This window comes from Nicotiana sylvestris, chromosome 3, assembly GCF_000393655.2.
Source record: "Nicotiana sylvestris chromosome 3, ASM39365v2, whole genome shotgun sequence".
In the NCBI taxonomy this organism is placed as follows: Eukaryota; Viridiplantae; Streptophyta; class Magnoliopsida; order Solanales; family Solanaceae; genus Nicotiana; species Nicotiana sylvestris.
The window spans coordinates 10,411,283-10,431,971 of record NC_091059.1 but is presented as its reverse complement, the minus strand read 5'-3'; the positions used below and the strand labels follow the sequence as shown (position 1 = coordinate 10,431,971).

The following is a 20,689-nucleotide window of genomic DNA, read 5'->3' as shown; positions in this document are numbered from 1 at the left end:
CGGCAGTACCTACAACCTGCTACTTGGAATGAGTATGTCATGGCATTGGTCGAGAGATTTGGGGCTGATTTTGATGATCCGATGGAAGAAATCAAAAAGATCAAACAAACTGGTAGTGTAAAGGAATATCAAGCTGTAAAAAAATAGCTATTTTTGGCTATAATTACATATTTTTTGTGCATTATTTATTTTATATTTAGGTGCTTTCATACTAAACTATATTATATTTATACTTAATTAAGTTTATTTTATGTGTAGGTACGTTGAAAATGAAATTGAAAGAAAAGTAAAGATTTTATGTATATTTTATGCACTACAAAAATGGCTCGTGATTATTTGATGATTGAAAATATTATGATATCATGATTGGGTGATGATCGAAGACAAAAGTATTTAAATGATCCAAGTGAGCAAAATTGGAAAGCAAAGGAAAAGAATTGCAAAAGTTAGGCAGAAATAAAAAATGAGAAATGACGCAGCAAAGCAACAGGCGACGCGAGCCAATTTGCTCGCGTTAGAGCAGGCGCCGAGAGGTCTGTCGCGAGGTGTTCGCATGTTCTGGGTGTTAAAGCTTTTTTTTTTTTTTTTTTTGGTTTTGAACTTTATTATTTCGTCTAGGTTTTTTTCTTATATATATAAATAGTTATTAAACATCATTTTTGAATGGGGATTCGACCTAAGGAGGCAAAAATACACTAGGAGCAAGGCGAAGAATTCTTCTACGAATTTTTTACTTCATTCTTCCTATTTTCATTATTGGTTATGAATTCTAGTATTATAGTTTTGCATACTATTATGAATAGCTAATTTGTTGCCTAGAGTTTTGATAGAACCTTTTGTAGGATAAATTCTTGTTATGTTTTTATATAATTGAGCCGTTGGATCTCTATTTGTTCAACTACATGTTTATTCTTGTTGATTGAATGACCATCAATTGACTGTGCCTATTTAGTATGTATTGCTTGGAAAAGGGTACATATTTAGGTAGTTGTTGAACAACATCACTCCTGACGTATGTGAGGAATCAATACGAAGGGTTTAAGGTGGGATTAGGAATAATGAAACCTTGGTGCGATCTTAGTGAGCGGTAAACTAGTGTCAGCTAGCGTAGTTCGGAAGAATATGTCTAGTAAATTGTGGTAGTTGCTCGGAAGAGAATTATGACACCCCAAGTACCCATGATCAGTAGAGAATACTTAGGCGAAATTATAGAAGGCATATCAAGAAGGATTTCGACAATTGGGAAAGTCATAACTCTAGACCTCCTTAGGCTTGTCTCGAATTTCATCCTGTTAGTTGATAATTTTACTGCTTTATAATATTTGTTAATTAATTAGTAGAAATAAAAATCAAATTCTTATAACTGGGAAATTATTTGAACTTGTTTTTTTTGCGGTATTAAAAAAACTGTAGCTAAGCCTTAGTTCTCTGTGGGATTCGACTCCGGACTTGTAAACCGGATTATATTTGCAACGACCGCTTAGTCCTTTTTATAAGGCATAGTTGGGCGTGATCAAATTTTGGCGTTGTTGCTAAGGAACTAACGGTATAGATGTAGGTGCACATATTGCTAGGTTTCAAGTTTGAGCTTTTATTTTTATTTTTTTGTGTTCGATTTTTTTTATTTTTGTTTTATTTGTTGATTTGAGAAACATGACATCTTGAAATTATGGGAGTTTAGGTATTGGTAATTCTACTATTGATCTTCATACATATTGTGAAGGAAACCACCTGTGGAAAAATTATCCAAATATTCCTGAGAACGAGTTATGTGCACCAACTAAATATTATGTGTGGAATGTATGTGATATGTGTGATAGTCAAGATGGTCACTTTCATGGTTGTACTTATATTTCTTATTCTCTCCCAACCCCTTACTATAATGGTTCTACTTTTTCTTATAATGTTAATAGGAACAAAGAACTCAATGATGATGACCTGAAAGAGATCAAGGATATGCTACGATGCCTTGTGGAACAAAATAATGAGAAACAACTACACATACAAAGGCAAGATACTATGATTCGCAACCTGGAGGCACAAATGAGCCAATTGGTTGAAGTATTTAATGCTCAAACAAGCCAATGTTGGGATAATAGCCAAGAAGAGCATGAAGTAGATACAGAAATTGAGGTTCTAATAGACGAGGTTAGAGTAGAACACCAACAATCTAACCAACTAGAATTTGAGAATGCCGATGTTGAAGAAGTAATACTAGAATCAACCAGGGACGTTGAAGATACAAATTTATTGACTCTAGTGTGATTGGTGTTGAGGAGGTTGACACTCTTGAAGTTCATATATTTGAGCGGTTTGGACCTCATTCCAAACACTTCTCTACATTATCCCAGATGGTGAAATGGAAACTGATCTGTATAAGTCAATGCAAGAGTTAAAGAAAGAGGTAACTGAGCCCTATATTTTGAAATTTTCAAGGTCATCTAGGCAAAGTGACACTCCTCGGTTGAAAGCCAAAAAGTGCATAAATAATCATTTGAGTTTTGGCTCGCAACAATTTGTATCGCCCCAAGAGCATGATCATAGAGTAGAATCAAAACTGGGGGTCCAATTCATAAGTTCGAAGTGGGGGCAGAAAGTGATTCACATCGTGCCGCGACGTTAAATCAAGCGTTTGTTGCGAGGCAATCCAGCTTTACTGCTTTCTTTTTATTTTTTTAAATTTTTTTAATTGTATTATTTTTGTAGTATCGATTTTTGATTTTCTAGGAGCATGGAAAGAAAAGCTATTGGAAGGATGCAACAACAAACTTGATGGTTGGAACTAAGTGTGAGGTACCCGCACGAAGGAACAGGCCTAAGAGAAGTCTGAGTACCCCATGAGCTGCTAGTGCTTCGGCCTACGAAGGAGTTTCTTTCACCCTCTTATTAGTTATGGTGTGCGTTGAGGGCAATGCAAAATTTTAAGTATGGGGTGAAGAGATTGTCTGTGTGACTTTTTATGCTATTTTAGTTGTGTTATTTTAATTGAATAATTTTTTTTAGAAAAATAAAAAAAAAGATTGGACTTTTTCCGACGATGGATATCCTAGATAATTTCTTGAGGGGTTAACGTCTAATCAAAAATAAAAAAATATGTCTTTTAGTTTCCTTTAGGTAGTAATAATCCCCCGTGGATTTTCTTTGTGCCTCGATTCTTTTCCATGCGATGTGGTTTGAACCGGGTAGTAGTTTTTCCTTTTATATTTTTTTTATTTTTAGAGTATATTAGAATTTAGGAAATAAATGGATGAAGAAAGATGAGATTCCTAGGTGCCTTTGACTTGTTTGATAGTAACGTATTTAGGCTTTGGCATATGTAGTATCTTCCCTATATGTTAAAATTTATGATGCTTTGATGAATTGGATAGCATGTTATTGATGCCTATGTCTCATTCTCTTGACGATTGTTCACTTTGTGCTTAATACTTAATATCTCGTGGCTTCGTGAATACTTGCATTGCTTGAGAGTTAGAACGAGACCATCTTTAGTGAGTCATGTGTTGCGTATGAAGTGAGTCAGTCCATGTCATTGTGATTGAGTCTAGAACTTGCCCGGTATCTGAGTCGAAGCAAAATTTTAGGTGATGCTTGATTTGAAAAATGATTTTAGGCTTTCTTTGATCTTTTTGAGCTTATTGTTTACCATAAATAAAATTTATCCCTAGTTAACCCTTTTGAGCCTATAGACTTTTATTTGGCACCCACATTACAAGCCCATATATTTTTTGTTCTTAATTGACATTGTTTTGATACTTTTACCTCTTAAAGCACTTTAATTGTGAGATGAGCGCTAAAGGAAGTAAGAAAGGACTAAGTGTGGGGTGGCTTTTAAGTGGAACCAACGAAAAGAAGAAAGGTGTACTTGTTTTGTAAAAGAATATACCACTAGTGGAAATTTCAAAAGAGAAAAAAATATATAGATGAATATATTATTGTCTTGTTCTTGCTAGTGGGTACGAATTAATGTAGTGCTTAAAGAAAGAGGGAACATTGTTGGGATGATTTTAGTAGTGAAATTAAAATTGCGATTGAAGAATTTACACTTACAGTTGATTATGTGATGTGTTAAAGTGCTTAGGAGGGTTAACCACTATTCCTAAATATATCATTCCCATTCCTTAGCCCACATTACAATCATAAAAAGTCCTAATTGATTTTAGATCGAGTGAGCCTATATTAGTAGAGATTTACATTAAGGGCAAGCCTATGGTGCCAATTGCATGCATGTGACTTCTTTTGTGAGAGTGAGAGCTTTTCTTTGATATTTGTAAGTCCTTAAATTATATTTGATCATGAGATTCGAATGTGTGGATTCAACTTACTCTTTTGTTCTTGTTGTGAGGGCATATGGTTTCATGAGGGATAGGTAACGTTATTAGACTTCTCTAGGATGTTGGGTGTTCAAGCCGTGAATGCATTGTGACATTGAGTTGGTTTTTGAGGCTAGGATTGTTAGGAGCATGTTGTCTTTGTTGTGAATATTTTGTGAAGTATGGCATAAGAAACTTGAAGTGTACGTGATTGCATATGCTAGAGTTTAATTGTTGCTATAGACCATAGTCATTTGTGTAGTGTGCCTTAATTGTATAAAAACAAAGTGCTCAAAGATAGTGTAAAGTGTTGGTTGACTCGAGGACGAGCAACATTTAATTGTGGGGTAGTGATGTTTGGCTATTATATATTTTTAGTGCATTACTTATCTTACATTTAGGTTCTTTCATGCTAAGTTATACTATATTTGTGCTTAATTGAAATTATTTTATGTGTAGATACGTTGAAAATGAAATTGGAAGCAAAATAGAAATTTTATGTATATTTTATGCACTACAAAAATGGCTCGTGATTATTTGATAATGAAAAATATTATGATGTCATGATTGGGTGACGATTTAAGACAAAAGTATTTAAATGATCCAACTGAGCAAAATTGGAAAGCAAAGGAAAATAATAGCAAAAGTTAGGCAGAAATAAAAAATGAGAAACAATGCAGCAAAGCAGCAGGCGACGCGAGCCAATTTGCTCGCGTTAGAGCGGCGCCGCAAGGCCTGTCGCGCGTGTCCCGGGTTTTAAAGACTATTTTGTCTCCTTTTTTATTTTGGACTTGATTGTTTTATATAGATTTTTCCCTATACATATAAATAGTCATTATATATAGTTTTTGAGCAGGGATTCGACCTAAGGAGGCAAGAACACACTAGGAGCAAGGCGGAGAATTTTTCTACGAGTTTTTCACTTCGTTCTTCCTATTTTCATTATTGGTTATGAATTCTAGTATTGTAGTTTTGCATACTATTATGAATAGCTAATTTGTTATCTAGAGTTTTGATAGAACCTTTTGTAGGATAAATTCTTGTTATATTTTTATATAATTGAGTCATTGGATTTCTCTACTTGTTCAACTACATGTTTATTGTTGTTGATTGAATAGCCATCAATTGACTGTGCCTATTTAGTATGTATTGCTTGGAAAATGGTATATATTTAGGTAGTTGTTGAACAACATCACTCCTGACGTATGTGAGGAATCAATACAATGGGTTTAAAGGTGAGATTAGGAATAACGAAACCTTGGTGCGATCTTAGTGAGCGTTAAACTAGTGTCAACTAGCGTAGTTCTGAAGAATATGTCTAGTAAATTGTGGTAGTTGCTCGGAAGAGAATTATGACACCCGAAGTAATCATGATCGATAGAGAATACTTAGGCAAAATTATAGAAGACACAGCGGGAAGAATTCCGACAATTGGGGAAGTCATAACTCTAGACCTCCTTAGGCTTGTCTCGAATTTCATCCTTGTTAGTTGATAATTTTCCTGCTTTATAATATTTGTTAGTTAACAAGTAGAAATAAAAATCAAATCTTTATAACTAGGAAATTATTTGAACTTGTGTTTCTTTGCGATATTGAACAACTGTAGCTAAGTCTTAGTTCTCTGTGGGATTCGACTCCGGACTTGTAAATCGGATTATATTTATAACAACCACTTAGTCATTTTTATAAGGCATAGTTGGGCATGATCAAGTACCAATGAGAAATACTAAAGAACAGTGGCATGCATTAAAATCTAAGGACGAAATGCAACTGTTATCTGAGTATTCCAGTTTGTTTGAGGAACCTACTAAATTACCACCTTCTAGAGGTGTGTTTGATCACAGGATTGTGTTGCAAGCTGGTACTGAACCTGTGAACAAACGACCCTATAGATATCCCTCAGATAAGAAGGATATCATTGAGGGGTTGGTACAACAGATGCCAGATCAAGGGATCATTCAACCCAGCTATAATCCCTTTGCATCTCTAGTGGTTCTAGTAGAGAAAAAGGATGGAACCTGGAGGCTATGTGTGGATTATAGGGACCTAAATAAACACAGTCAAGAAGAAGTTTCCAGTCCCTATTGTGGAAGACCTGCTTGATGAATTAGGAGGGTCAAAGGTCTTTTTTAAGATTGACCTAAGATCTGGTTATCATCAACTTAGGATGGCAAAGGAGGATGTACCTAAAACTGCATTTAGGACTCATTCTAGATATTTTGAATATCTAGTGATGTCATTTGGCCTTTCATATGCTCATGCTACCTTTCAAGGACTGATGAATTCCATCTTTCAGATGTTTCTTAGAAATTGGGTGTTGGTTTTCTTTGATGATATACTTATCTACAACAGCAACATGGATGATCATCTGGTGCACTTAAGAGCTATATTTGTGGAGATGAACAAATGCCAGCTCTTAGCCAAAAAGAGCAATAGTTTCTTTGGAGTCCATAAGATTGAATACCTAGAACACTTCATTACAGCAGAAGGTGTATCTACTGACCCTCATAAGATAGAATTTGTGCAGAACTGGCCTACCCAAACAACACTCAAACAGTTAAGAGGATTTCTAGGTTTGGAAGGCTACTACAGGAGATTTATTAAAGGCTTTGGGGTCATTTGTAAGCCTTTAACTGAACTCACTAAGAAGAATAACTTCAAGCGGTCACCTGCAACTGATGTAGCCTTTGCAGAACTGAAGAAAGCTCTAACTAATGCACTTGTTATGGCTTTACCTTATGCTACCAAAACATTCACTGTTGAGACTGATGTAAGTGGCTATGGAAAGGATCAATGCTTATGCAAGAAGGGTATCCTATAGCCTTTATCAATAAGGCTCTATCAACTAGACATGTTGCATTATCTATTTATGATAGAGAATTACTGGCTATTGTGCATGCTATCTCTAAATGGTCGCACTAATTGTTGAGACAAAGGTTTGTGATAAAAACTGATCGAAAGGCTCTAAAGTTTCTTATAGAGCAGTAACTTCACACCAATTCTCAGCTGTTGTGGTTAACTAAGTTGATGCCTTTAGATTACACTATAGAGTACAAAAAAAGAGTTGAAAACAAAGTGGTTGATGCCCTTTCACGAGTAAATGGAGCAGAATTATTAGCACTCACATTGTCACCTCACAATAATGATCTACTTCAAGCTATTAGTGATAACTGGAACTCAGACCAAGAGCTTCAACAGTTGATCGAGCAGCTTCATGTTAATCCCACCAAGCATAAGCAATTCTCTGGATATATGGTCAGCTAAGAAGGAAAGGGAAACTGGTGGTTGGAAATGTACCAGAACTAAGGAAAGCAATCATAACAACATGGCATGCTGGTCCTCAAGGAGGTCATTCAGGAGTAGAAGCTACATTGAAAAGGTTGGTGGCATTGTTCAATTGGAAGAATATGAGGAAAGAGGTGAAGGAGTTTTTCTAGAAGTGTGACATTTGCCAACGGAATAAATCAAATCTAGTTGCATACCCAGGTCTGTTACATCCATTGCCTATTACAGATGTGGTATGGTCACATATTAGCATTGACTTTATTGATGGATTACATAATTCAAACGGATGTGAAGTAATTTTGGTGGTAGTTGACAGGTTGAGCAAGTATGGCCATTTTATCCCATTAAAGCATCCCTGCACTGCCTAATTTGTTGCCAAATTTTCTTAGATACAGCGGTAAAACTACATGGGATGCCTGATGCCATCACTAGTGACAGAGATGTTGTTTTCTTGAGTTCTTTCTAGCAAGAACTCTTCACCTACAAGGGGTACAATTGCACACTTCTTCAGCATATCATTCTCAGTCTGATGGCCAAACTGAGCTGTTGAACAGGAGCTTTGAGACATATTTATGGTGCTACTACAATAAGGATTACTAATTGGTATTCATGCTTGCCTATGGCTGAATACTGGTACAATACTTCCTTCCACTCAGCTATACAAACTACTCCCTATAAGGCTTTGTATGGTAGACCCCCACCATTACATTTGGCCTATCTTCCAGGGAAATCAGCTTCTGCTAAAGTAGACAACACACTAATAAATAGGGAACTGAAAATCTAGCTGTTCAAGCATCATTTGAGAAGGGCACAACTCAGAATGAAGCAACAGGCAGACTCTCATAGAAGTGACAGACAATTTGCAGTAGGAGACTGGGTTTATTTAAAGGTTCAACCCTATAAGTAAGTAACAATTTCACATCATTCATCTCACAAGCTAGCCAAGTATTATGTGCCCTTTCAGATTATCAAAAGAATTGGTCCAGTTGCCTATACTCTTTTTTTACCTACTGGTGTAAGGATCCACCCCACAATTCATGTTTCCATGTTAAAAAAATATTATCAAGTTCCCTCCCAAATTTCTTATCCTCCTGTCATTGACCTAGCAAGTCATTATTGCCCTGACCCTGAGTTTGTTTTTCAAAGAAGAATGATCAAAGGCGGCAACAAAGCTGTGGCACGGGTTTTGATTAAAAGGCAGGGACTGCCTGCTGATGCAGCTACATGGGAGTTGGTTACTGTATTGCAGACAAGGTTTCCCTCATTCGATCCTTGTGGACAAGGATCTTCTATTGGAGGGAAGTACTGATATAATATTATTAGAAAGGGAAATTAGTTAGGAATTCAAAAAATAGTTAGAGTTAGTTGGAGTTTGTTATAATAACTAACTTCCGTTAGTTGGAGGAATTTGTTAGCTGAAGGAATCTATTAGGGAAGCTCTTGGTTTTTCATTCAATGTAATAGATATAAATATAGTGTATTACACAAATTACAGATATGAATAATAATACAATTCCGATTCTACTTATCCTCACTGTTGCGGAAGCCAAATGTATATAGTGTGAATAAGTCACAACTACTATACCAAAAATTATGACAGCCACCAAATAATAAATAAGACAATAAAACAACAATAAAGGGAACACCAGAATTTACGAGGTTCGGCTAATTTTGCCTACTCCTCGGACACAACCAAATATTTTATTCCACTCCAAAAATACAAGTGAAATAATACTAAAGAGAGAAGATACAAATGCCTTAAACAGATGAGAAGGCAAATGAGAGGTGTGTTTCAATCCTAAACATTAGGCCTTCTTTTATAGGGGAAAAATCCCCTCCAAACTTAACTCCCAACCAATGTGGGACTTTGGCATTTTGCCAAACTTCAACAAATCTCCACCTTGGCAAAATTCCACATTTTCAATTCTCTCTCAATAACAAATTTTGGTTGTGTCTTCATCTTCAATCTTCAGTGTTCAACAATGTTGATCAAATCCAAACAATGTTGAAACTTGACCGCAGTCACCACCTTTGTCAGCATATCAGCAGGATTCTCTGTAGTATGAATTTTCTTCACCGTGACTCCACCTTCTTCTATGATTTCTCGTACGAAATGATACCGAACATCAATGTGCTTCGTCCTTGCATGATAAACTTGGTTCTTCGCTAATTGAATAGCACTTTGACTATCACAAAAAATTGTGATACCTTTTTGTTCAACACCAAGCTCCTTTAGCAATCCTTGAAGCCAAATTGCCTCTTTCACAGCATCTGTAATAGCCATGTACTCTGCCTCTGTTGTAGACAAAGCAACTGTTGACTGCAAAGTAGACTTCCAACTAACTGGTGCCTTTGCAAAAGTAAACACATAACCAGTAGTTGATCTTCGTTTGTCCATATCACCCGCAAAATCTGAGTCACAATATCCAACTACAGACTGATTGTCTTCCTGCTCAAAAACTAACCCGACATCTACAGTATTATGAATATACCGTAGAATCCACTTCACAGCTTGCCAATGCTCCTTCCCTGGATTGTGCATATATCTGCTAATAACTCCAACAGCTTGTGAAATGTCAGGCCTTGTGCAAACCATTGCATACATCAAGCTACCAACAACATTTGCGTATGGTACCTTTGACATATACTCTCGTTCAGCTTCATCCATTGGCGACATAGTAGTACTTAGCTTAAAATGGGAAGCAAGTGGAGTACTAACTGGCTTAGTCTTGTCATCTATGCCAAAACGTTGAAGTACTCTCTTCAAATATTCCTTTTGAGATAAACAGAGTTTCTTTGAACGTCTATCTCTAATTATCTCCATGCCAAGAATTTTCTTTGCCTCACCCAAATCCTTCATCTCGAACTCCTTCTTCAGTTGAATCTTCAACTTATCAATTTCTTCCAAATTCTTGGAAGCTATCAACATATCATCAACATATAGGAGAAGATATACAAAGGAACCATCTTTAAGCTTGTGCAAATACACACAATGATCGTATTTGCTTCTCTTGTACCCTTGCCGCAACATAAACTCGTCAAATCGCTTGTACCATTGTCTAGAAGATTGTTTCAATCCGTACAACGATTTTTCAAGTTTGCACACCATATTTTCTTTTCCAGCAACTTTGAATCCTTCTGGCTGAGTCATGTAGATTTCCTCCTCCAAGTTTCCATGTAAAAACGCAGTTTTTACATCCATCTGAACTAGTTCCAAATCCAATTGTGCTACCAAAGCCAACATAATTCTAATGGAGGAATGTTTTACAACTGGAGAAAACACTTCATTGTAATCAATTCCCTCCTTTTGAGCATATCCTTTGGCCACCAATCTTGCTTTGTAGCGAACATCTAATTGGTTAGGAAATCCTTCTTTCTTTGCAAATACCCATTTGCACCCAATTGCTTTCTTTCCCTTCGGGAGATTGGCCAATCTCCATGTATGATTCTGATGAAGGGACTGTATTTCATCATTCATGGAAATCCTCCACTTATCTTCTTCTGAACTTTGGACAGCGTCTTTATAAGTAGTAGGAACATCATCAGCTACAATTGAGGTTGCACAAGCAACCGTCTCTATGAGACGAACAGGTTTCGTTATTGTTCTTTTTGGCCTGCTGGTTGCTATTGATTCAAGTTGTTGTTGAGATTCCTGAGTTGGAATCTCCTCTACTGGCTCTCCTTCCAGAGGGTAATCTTCATTTGTTTCCTCCTCTGCTTCTTGTGTAGGAAAAATAAATTTTCCCTCAAACTCCACCTGCTTAGAAGCACCTTCATTTTGTTTGGTATCTTCTGTTACCTTATTTACCATAGCAAATTCATCAAAGGTAACATCTCTGCTGAATATTACTTTCTTTGTCATAGGACACCATAAGCGATATCCTTTGACTCCAGAAGTAATTCCCATAAAAATAGCCTTCTTTGCCCTTGGATCCAATTTTGACTCCGTCACATGATAATATGCAGTTGAGCCAAACACGTGCAAAGAGTTATAATCTACAGCAGGTTTTCCGTACCATTTTTCAAATGGTGTTTTGCCATCAATAGCAGCAGATGGTAGACGATTAATGAGGTGGCATGCATATGTAATTGCCTCAGCCCAAAATTCTTTGCCCAAGCCAGCATTGGACAACATACACCGTACCTTCTCCAGCAAGGTCCGGTTCATACGTTCTGCCACTCCATTCTGTTGTGGTGTATGTCTAACAGTGAAGTGTCGGATGATGCCATCATTTTCACAGACCTTATTGAAATGATCATTTTTGTATTCACCTCCATTGTCTGTGCGAATACACTTGATTCTCCTGCCTGTCTGATTTTCCACCATCGTCTTCCATTTGAGAAAAATTCCCAACACTTCATCTTTGCTCTTCATTGTATACACCCATACTCTTCGGGAAAAATCATCAACAAAGGTTACAAAATAGTGCTTCCCACCCAATGAAGGTGTTTTGGAAGGACCCCAAACATCAGAGTGTACATAATCCAAAATGCCTTTAGTATTATGGATCGCTGTACCAAATTTAACCCTTGTCTGTTTCCCTTTAACACAATGCTCACAAAACTCCAAGTTGCAAGCCTTTACTCCTTTTAACAATCCTTGATCTGATAGAGTTTTCAAGGATTTTCCTCCAGCATGTCCCAAGCGCATGTGCCATAGCTTGGTTGCTTCTGCCTCTTTGTCGTCACTGGATGTTACTGTCGCTGTCCCAATAACTGTACTGCCACGATAGCGGTACATATTATTATTCTTCCGATTAGCCTTCATTACCACTAGTGCACCGGAGCATACTCTCATCACTCCATTTTCTGCAATGATTTTGAACCCTTTTGATTCTAGGGCTCCCACAGAGATGAGATTCTTCTTCAAATCCGGTACATATCGAACATCTATCAATGTTCTGATCATTCCATCATGGTTCCTTAATCGTATTGAACCAATGCCATATGAGGTAAGAGGGCTGTTATCCGCTGTGTGGATGACTCCATATTCTCCTTCTTGAAATTCCATGAACCAGTCCCTGTTGGGACACATATGATAGCTACAAGCCGAGTCCATCAACCATATGTCTGATGATGTTGATGACTCTGTTGTAACTAATGAGAAGTCTGAATCATCACAATCAGCTACATTTGAATCCATAATGGCCTTTCCATTGTTATGTTTGGCCTTATTCTTCAACTTCGGACAGTCTTTCTTCCAGTGCCCTTTTTCTCGACAAAAGGCACATTCATCTTTGCTGGGTCTGGATCTTGACTTGGATCTTCCCTTCTTTGTCCTCGTTTGATTTTGAGGACGACCCCTCACAAATAGTGCTTCTCCTTCTCCGCCCTTCTGTTTTTCTCGCTTTCTTTGTTCATAGCTGTACAAAGCCGAACAAACTTCTCTGAGAGAAACTTCGTCATTTCCATGGAGTAGAGTAGTTTCAAGGTGCTCGTACTCATCAGGAAGTGACGCCAACAACATCAAGGCCAAGTCACCATCATCATAAGTTGTATCCATATTTTGCAAATCTGTAACCAACTTATTGAAACTGGTGATATGTTCATTCATCGTGGTACCAGGAACATAGGTGAAGTGAAACAGTCTCTTCTTCATGTACAATTTATTTTGACTGTTTTTCTTCAAAAATTTATCCTCCAGTGCTTTCCATAATTTACTTGCAGAAGTTTCCTTTGTGTATGGATATTTCTGCTCTCTAGCAAGGTAGGATCGAATGGTACCGCAAGCAACACGGTTGATAATTCTCCAATCTTCTTCTCCAATAACATCTGGTTTCTTTTCTTCAATGGCCAGATCTAGCCCTTGTTGAAAAAGGACATCTAGAACCTCGCCTTGCCACATCCCAAAATGTCCGGACCCGTCAAATATTTCGACCGCAAATTTCGCATTTGACACAATTCTTGTCATAAGCGAAGATGCCAATGATGACGTATTGTTGACACTTGATGTAGATTCTTCTTGTTTATTGTCTCCCATCTTTGACACAAATATTATTTAATAGCTGACGACACAAATCAAGATTATTTCCTTTCTGGTGTGGAAGATCAGACTAAGCTGCAACCACAGAGCATACTCAGACAGAACCTTGACTCAGTTACCAAGATAAATCTTTTCTGATGTGGAAGATCAGACTATGCTGCAACCACAGAGCATACTTAGACAGTACCTTGGCTCTGATACCAATTGTTGCGGAAGCCAAATGTATATAGTGTGAATAAGTCACAACTACTATACCAAAAATTATGACAGCCACCAAATAATAAATAAGACAATAAAACAACAATAAAGGGAACACCAGAATTTACGAGGTTCGGCTAATTTTGCCTACTCCTCGGACACAACCAAATATTTTATTCCACTCCAAAAATACAAGTGAAATAATACTAAAGAGAGAAGATACAAATGCCTTAAACAGATGAGAAGGCAAATGAGAGGTGTGTTTCAATCCTAAACATTAGGCCTTCTTTTATAGGGGAAAAATCCCTCCAAACTTAACTCCCAACCAATGTGGGACTTTGGCATTTTGCCAAACTTCAACACTCACTTCTTCTTCTTCCTCTCTTCTCTGCACTCGTCTTACAGTTGGTTTTTCGAATCACTCCTGAATCAACTCTACGATCCACGAGTTAGCTAAGCTCTTGCAATCGTGTAACAGACATATACAAGATTCGAACTAAAGCTACTGGGTTCGACCGAACCCGTTCCCGACACTCTAGCTCCGCCCCTGATGGTGAGTCCATTTTGTTTTATTCCTCTTGTCCTTTTCGTGAAGCAAAAGAGGTCGAGTCAAATAGATATTACCATATGAAACCTCCGAAGGGATGTTGTTCAGTGATCTTTGATAGACGGAAGTTATTGGAGTTTTCTATTGTTGTTAGAGCTCTCTGCTGCTAAATAGAATGCAAGTGTTGCTAACAATAAACTTTGTACATTGTTTTGCTTGCAATCTTTGTTATTGTTTCGAATACTCGGTTATAACGGTGATGTCTGAATCAGTTTGTGCACTCCTCGGTTAATATGTATCGGGTTACTTTGCCCGCCTAGCTCGGGTAACTAAGTTTAAGGTACACCAAAATACTGATTGACATGATCAACTTCATTTTCTCTATGCTTCTCACTAGCAGACTAGTAATAAAGGATGTACAAACGTGTGCTACGTTCTCGAACATCCTCAATTAATCAGAGAAAGTTGTCCTAGTGACGAATGGGGTAAATATTTGTGGTGTTGTCACTTATCATCATCTTAATTAATCGTGTCCTGAACTGCATAATGAAGTTTTTTTTTACTTTTTCTTTTTGGAATATTCTAAGATACTTAGTAGAGTTATTTTTAATTTTCTTCAGGTGAGCAGTGGGAACTGGTGGAGTGTAATTGTCAGAGGCGAACCCACCTTGTACGAAAGGGGTTCAATCGAAAAAATTCATTATTTTTACTTATGAATTTCAGCAAAACAACACATAAAAGGCAAAATACTAAGACTTGAACCCATTTGACACAAACATAAGTTGCAAAGCAACGGTCAAGCGGGTTCTAAGTAAGTCTAGGTTGCCACTTCGAACCCCCACTAAAATGCTGGATTGAAGCATCATTTCTTTTTAGCTTTGCTCCTAAACATATATGTTGAACACACATTTGAATTCATTGTCCAATTCATCGCTTCTATTATAATCGTAGGAGTATATTATTTTGCTTATTGTTGCTTTGTTGTTCTTTTTCTTGTCCTTGTTTTTCTACTTCTTCTTATGATTCCTTGCTATTCTTATTAAACTTCATTTTAGTTCAAAAAAATTTAAAGCTTTTCACAAAGTGAATTTGGGTTCTCTTTTTCATAAGTATTGCTACAAGAATGAGAGTGCTTTATTGAAATTACTTGTAATCTTTTAATTTAATTTAGTTTAGATTATATTAAAATTGCTAATTTGTGTTATACTCAAAATTTTATTTTGGCGTACAATATCTTTTTTCTTTAATCATTTTGGATTAATTAGTTTAGTTTAAAAAGCTTGTTTGCCGTGTTTTGTTTGTAACTTTGTAGTTATATTTCTTAGAATTATAATACGATTTTTACGTTGGTTAAACACTTTTTGGTTAAAATTGCTAAATTTTCTAAGATAAATTTGGTAATTTATATAGATAAATTTCAAACATTTAAAGTAAATAGACTGTTAAAAAAAAAATTCTCGAACTTTAAAAAAAAATATATTTGACTTCATTTTGAAGTCATGTGATGGAAAAAAAAAAAGAGCATTGCGCAAATGGTGTTTATTGGTGCACTTATACAATTGACCATCGCGATCTCACATTGAACCCGCTTGTATAAAATTCTGGGTCTGCCACGGGTGGTTGTGTGTGTTTAGAGGCGAAGTGAGGATTTGAAGTTTATGGGTTTGAGATTCTAATCTTTTTAAGTTATTGAGTTCTAAATTAATAATTTGTACATGCAATGAATCTTTGTAAGCCAAATACAAGGTGTGAACCAAAGGATTCCGCCGAACCCGTAGATAACATGCTGGCTCCGCCCTGTGTGTTTGGGGGGGGGGGGCTTGTTGGTAATAGGCAACAAAGACTGAGCATTTAAATGTGCAGAGACAAAAAAAGATATTTTCCAATCCTAACACATCCCATTAGTAGTTTAGTACAAGAGAAACTGCCTCAGGTTTTGCTGCAATTTCCAGTTCTTCACAGTCAGAATATTTTCTCAACTAAATATAGCAAAATACACACACACACACAGAGACAAAATATATGGAAATTAAGCTTAAATTAAAGAGCAGCAAGCTGCTGAATGTTGATAGGATAAACAACATCAGGACCACCACTAAAAGCTCTCCTTCCAAATAAAATATTCACTGCTTCAGTTGGGTGAAATGCATCCCAAAATATGTATTGATCTCTGTTTGGACATGGTGTTTGCAATGGTAAACATGTTATTTGCCCTCTGTTTCTTCCTATTCCACAACACCCTCTGTCAATCACGCTAAATCCTGCAACATCATTAGAAAAAAAAAGAGAAGATTTTTGTTAATATTTTGAAAAATCTTTATGTTCATGGAAAGAAATGAGAGAAAACACAAAAAATGAAATTAAAGAATAAATGATTAACTGTTGCAATAATAGACGAAAGAAAAAAAGGAAAGGGGAAGGTGTCTTTCCTTGTCCATTTTTAATTTAGAAATATATTTACTTTTCACCTCTTTTATGACTTATTATACTTATTATATAGTTTCTATATATATAAAATTTATTTCAAAAAACTTAAAATTTATGTCTTAATTCACACTAAAAAATAGTCAATTTGACCCTCATACTAACAAAAAAATTCAAACAAATTGAAATAAAGGGAGCATGTCTTATTTGTCTGTTCTATCCCTTTCGTGACAATACATCACGTGTATAAATTTTTTAACTTCATTAATTGATAAGAATAAATTTTATTAGAGAATATGCGTCCACATGATATATAAAAAATTAGCTTGTCTAAAATTGAAAAAAGAATATGCTAAGATTTTCATTTGCATGGATGATCATTGAGAACAAACGAATAGAAAAACCGTTCCGGTCCAATTACAAGCAAGTTATATAAATTTTAATGGGGTATTATCACTTCTACTCCACGCCAAAAAGCCGAAAAAAGTGTATAATTTTTGTATATAAAATACAGAATGTATATATATAATAAAAATATAGAGTATATTTTTTTACTATTATTTTGAAAGAGGTTATATAGTGTCATTTTTCTATTTATTTTTTAAAATATTCATGTTACTCCAAAGGGCTTCTCATGAGTTAAATATCATAAGAAGAAATAATTAGATAAGAAAGTTGTAAAATATTTTCTTACCATATCGTCTGTAATTGGCAAGTAGATCTTGGAACATATTCTTAATGTCAACGTAGATGAATTTTGAACCAGGAAGATTGGCATTTAAGTTGCTAAGCATTGACTTAACATTGTTACTGAATGGCAAAACAAGCTGATTCACTTCCTCTGAGCACACATTACCATTACCCTGTGCAAGAATACTTGGAATACAACCCATTAGTCCTACTCCACCAATCACAAATTTTCTTGCTCCCAAATTATACAATCTCTGCAATTTCAATTTTTTTTAATATAATAACATTAATTAGATAGTAAAAGAAGGTATTCATGAAGAAAAAAAAGCATTAAAAAAAGGCAGGGCAGCCGGGTGCACAAAGCATCCCATATTCACATAAAGTTCGGGAAGAGTCATTACCCCAAGGTGTATGATTTAGACTGTCTACCCTAATGCAAACATAAGTGGCTGCTTTCGTTGCTCGAAATCATGACCTATTGGTCACATGAAGACAATTTTATCATTGCACCGATGTATTCATGAAGACAAAAAGAATTTTTAAAAAAGGACAGGCCAGTCCGGTACACGAAGCACCCTGCATTCACGCATACTGACCAATTATTCGAGGGGTGTGATGTAGACAACTTACCCTAATACAAGTACTAATAGCTGCTTTTATGGCTCGTACCCATAACCTATATAGGTCACATGAAGACAACTTTATTGTTGTCTCCAAAGCTCCCCTTAAAGGATAAAAAATAAAGAGAGGAAGAAATATATATCTTACAGTAAGCTGTTGGCTATATTGTTGAACCAAGAGACTGGCATATTGCTGAGGATTATATCGATTCTTAGTGTCATAATTAGGCATTAGGTAATTGTTGAGGTAGTCATTGCTTCCCATTCCAACAAAGAACATGCATATGGCTAATGCTTGTGCTACATCTGGTGCACCAAGATTATCTGTGATTTGATCAAGTGTGTTCTCAAAGTTCTTGATTTGCTGATTGAATGGAATTCTCCCAACCTGGAATATAATATCCAAAATTAACAAAACTCAAATAATTATTAATTTAAGTTCCTTGTCGGATTTCCTTCTTGATCAATAACAACTGCAGCATTGTCATCGTATCGAAATAAATATGAGTATATTAATTAGGAAATGCAATAATTAAGAACTTACAAAGTTTCTGCCAGTAATATCAAGAATCCCAGCAGCAGCAGAAGCATAGTTCACTCCGTAGCGCATTTTATCTCCTGAAGTATCTGCTGAAGCTTCTGTGTATGCTGGAATGAGTGGTAGTCCTAGCAGTTCAGCTGTGCATGTACATTCAAAGGATTACTATAAATTTTCTGAGTTTTTTTTCTTGCTCAGTTATTATTATTATTATTATTATTATTATTATTATTATTATTATTATTATTATTATTATTATTATTATTATTATTATATTACTTAGTTATATTCCCTCTAGGAAGTAATGAGTACAGTATATCTATCAAGCCATTCTTATAACTTCTGTTTGGCTATATTGATGAAGTTACATATAGGTTAAAAGGGTATTATATGGAAAGATTCTTTCAATTACAGTCAGAGGCCGACCTACTCGTAACAATATATGAGGGGTCACCGGACCCGTTAAGCTTCCGTAAAAATCATATATATGTATGTATCTTAGTATCTATACCTTAAAAATTATAACTATGATAAATAACTTGGCACTCCGAACACTAAAAACCTTTAGGCGGGCACTGCTATAAAGAATAGTGATGCCCATGTCGTATTAAAATTCTATGTCCACCTCTAATTACAAAATACAATGAAAATTAATAACAAGTTAAGTAATATATAACCTGTTGTCACGATAAAATCATCATTTGAATTGGCTGAATATAAACCCTTCTAATCTTTAGCTTAACACACATGTGGATCTAAACTTACTACCTTAATGAATAACTAGAAATCAAGCCAAAACACACTGCATAATTCTCATCTCATGCAAAATAACATCTCTATATATAAACAGTAAAAATTCCCTGCAGTAATTAAGAGTAGGATACTTAACAGTTAACATACGTAAACAAGAATCAAGAAGGTATGCAGAAATGAAATTAAATTCACTGCAATAAGAGTAGAAAATAATGATTTGTTGCTAAAAAGAAGGCAGCCGTAGTAGAAATGATTTGCTGCTTTAAAAAAATGGCAGCCCGGTGTGCAAGGCATCATGCGTTCACGAAAAGTCTAAGAAAGAGCCGCACCCCAAAGAGTGTTATGTAGACAACCTAAATGTTAAAAAAGCATGCAAGTTTAATTTAATTACCAATTTCATCAACCATAGTGTAACCATTGGAGAAACGACCAGTAGGGCCACCATCAAAATCAATTCCATAAGGAAAATAGTTGGCCTTTGCAAAAGAGGGCAAGTTGTTATTATTGCCATTGTCTATTAAAGAATCTCCAAATATAAACATGGCTGGAACCAATGCCCTTCCTCTTCCACCACCAGCTTCTGGTGCCAATGCATCATCCACTTCTTGACATATTGCACTATTCACCAACACAAACACCACAAATAATGTACAAGAAAATATCCTTATAAGCTCATTATTAGCCATTTTTCCTAAACTAGTAGGTGTGTTATATTCTTTTTGTTTTTTTTCCTTTTCTTGACAAGTTTATGATGAGAAATGAAGGGAATTATGAGAGGGTTTAATATAAAGAAGGAAGATAGCGGTGGTTGGAGAGGAGTGAATGCTTTCACCTGTAAGCTGCTGTTTGCAGTAATTAAATAAGTGAATATACTGGAATTCTTTTTGGAAATTTTGAAATTCAAAGACATATAGGCCGCGTTTTTGCCATAAATATATTATTCTTCTGATCATTCCCATCCTTTTTGGACGATAATCATTTTTAGCCTCTCGGTTGAAACTATTTTACATTCGGTAGCCTCAAAAGTATATAAAATTTGTATATTTTTTATATATAACATACAGAAATATATATATAGGGTTATTATGTTGAAAGCGGCTATGCAATATTATTTTTCCCGTGTCCTTTTTATCTGTCTTCTAAGGTGAAATGTTTCACCAATTTGAAGAGTATTTCAACTTGAAATAATTTGAAAAAACCTTTTGTTAGAAGGAATAATTTGTAGATTAAATTGTACAAAATAATACTGAAGCCACTAATACTTGCATTAAGGTACGGAGAGTGCCTACATAACACCGCCTTAGGTGCACCCTTCCCTAAACCCTATGTGAACACATGATG

General features: G+C 35.8%; 1 protein-coding gene across 1 annotated transcript; it reads right to left on the bottom strand.

Moving 5' to 3' along the window:
• Positions 1–16,181: 16,181 nt before the first annotated feature.
• On the bottom strand, positions 16,182–20,080 carry LOC104223410 (GDSL esterase/lipase At1g71691-like). The gene is made up of 5 exons (XM_009774843.2): positions 19,740–20,080; positions 18,602–18,735; positions 18,206–18,445; positions 17,442–17,691; positions 16,182–16,584 (listed from the first exon to the last, which is right to left on the bottom strand). Exons 1-5 carry the CDS (start codon positions 20,032–20,034, stop codon positions 16,364–16,366), a joined length of 1,140 nt encoding a protein of 379 aa, XP_009773145.1. The 5' UTR covers positions 20,035–20,080; the 3' UTR covers positions 16,182–16,363.
• Positions 20,081–20,689: the final 609 nt, after the last annotated feature.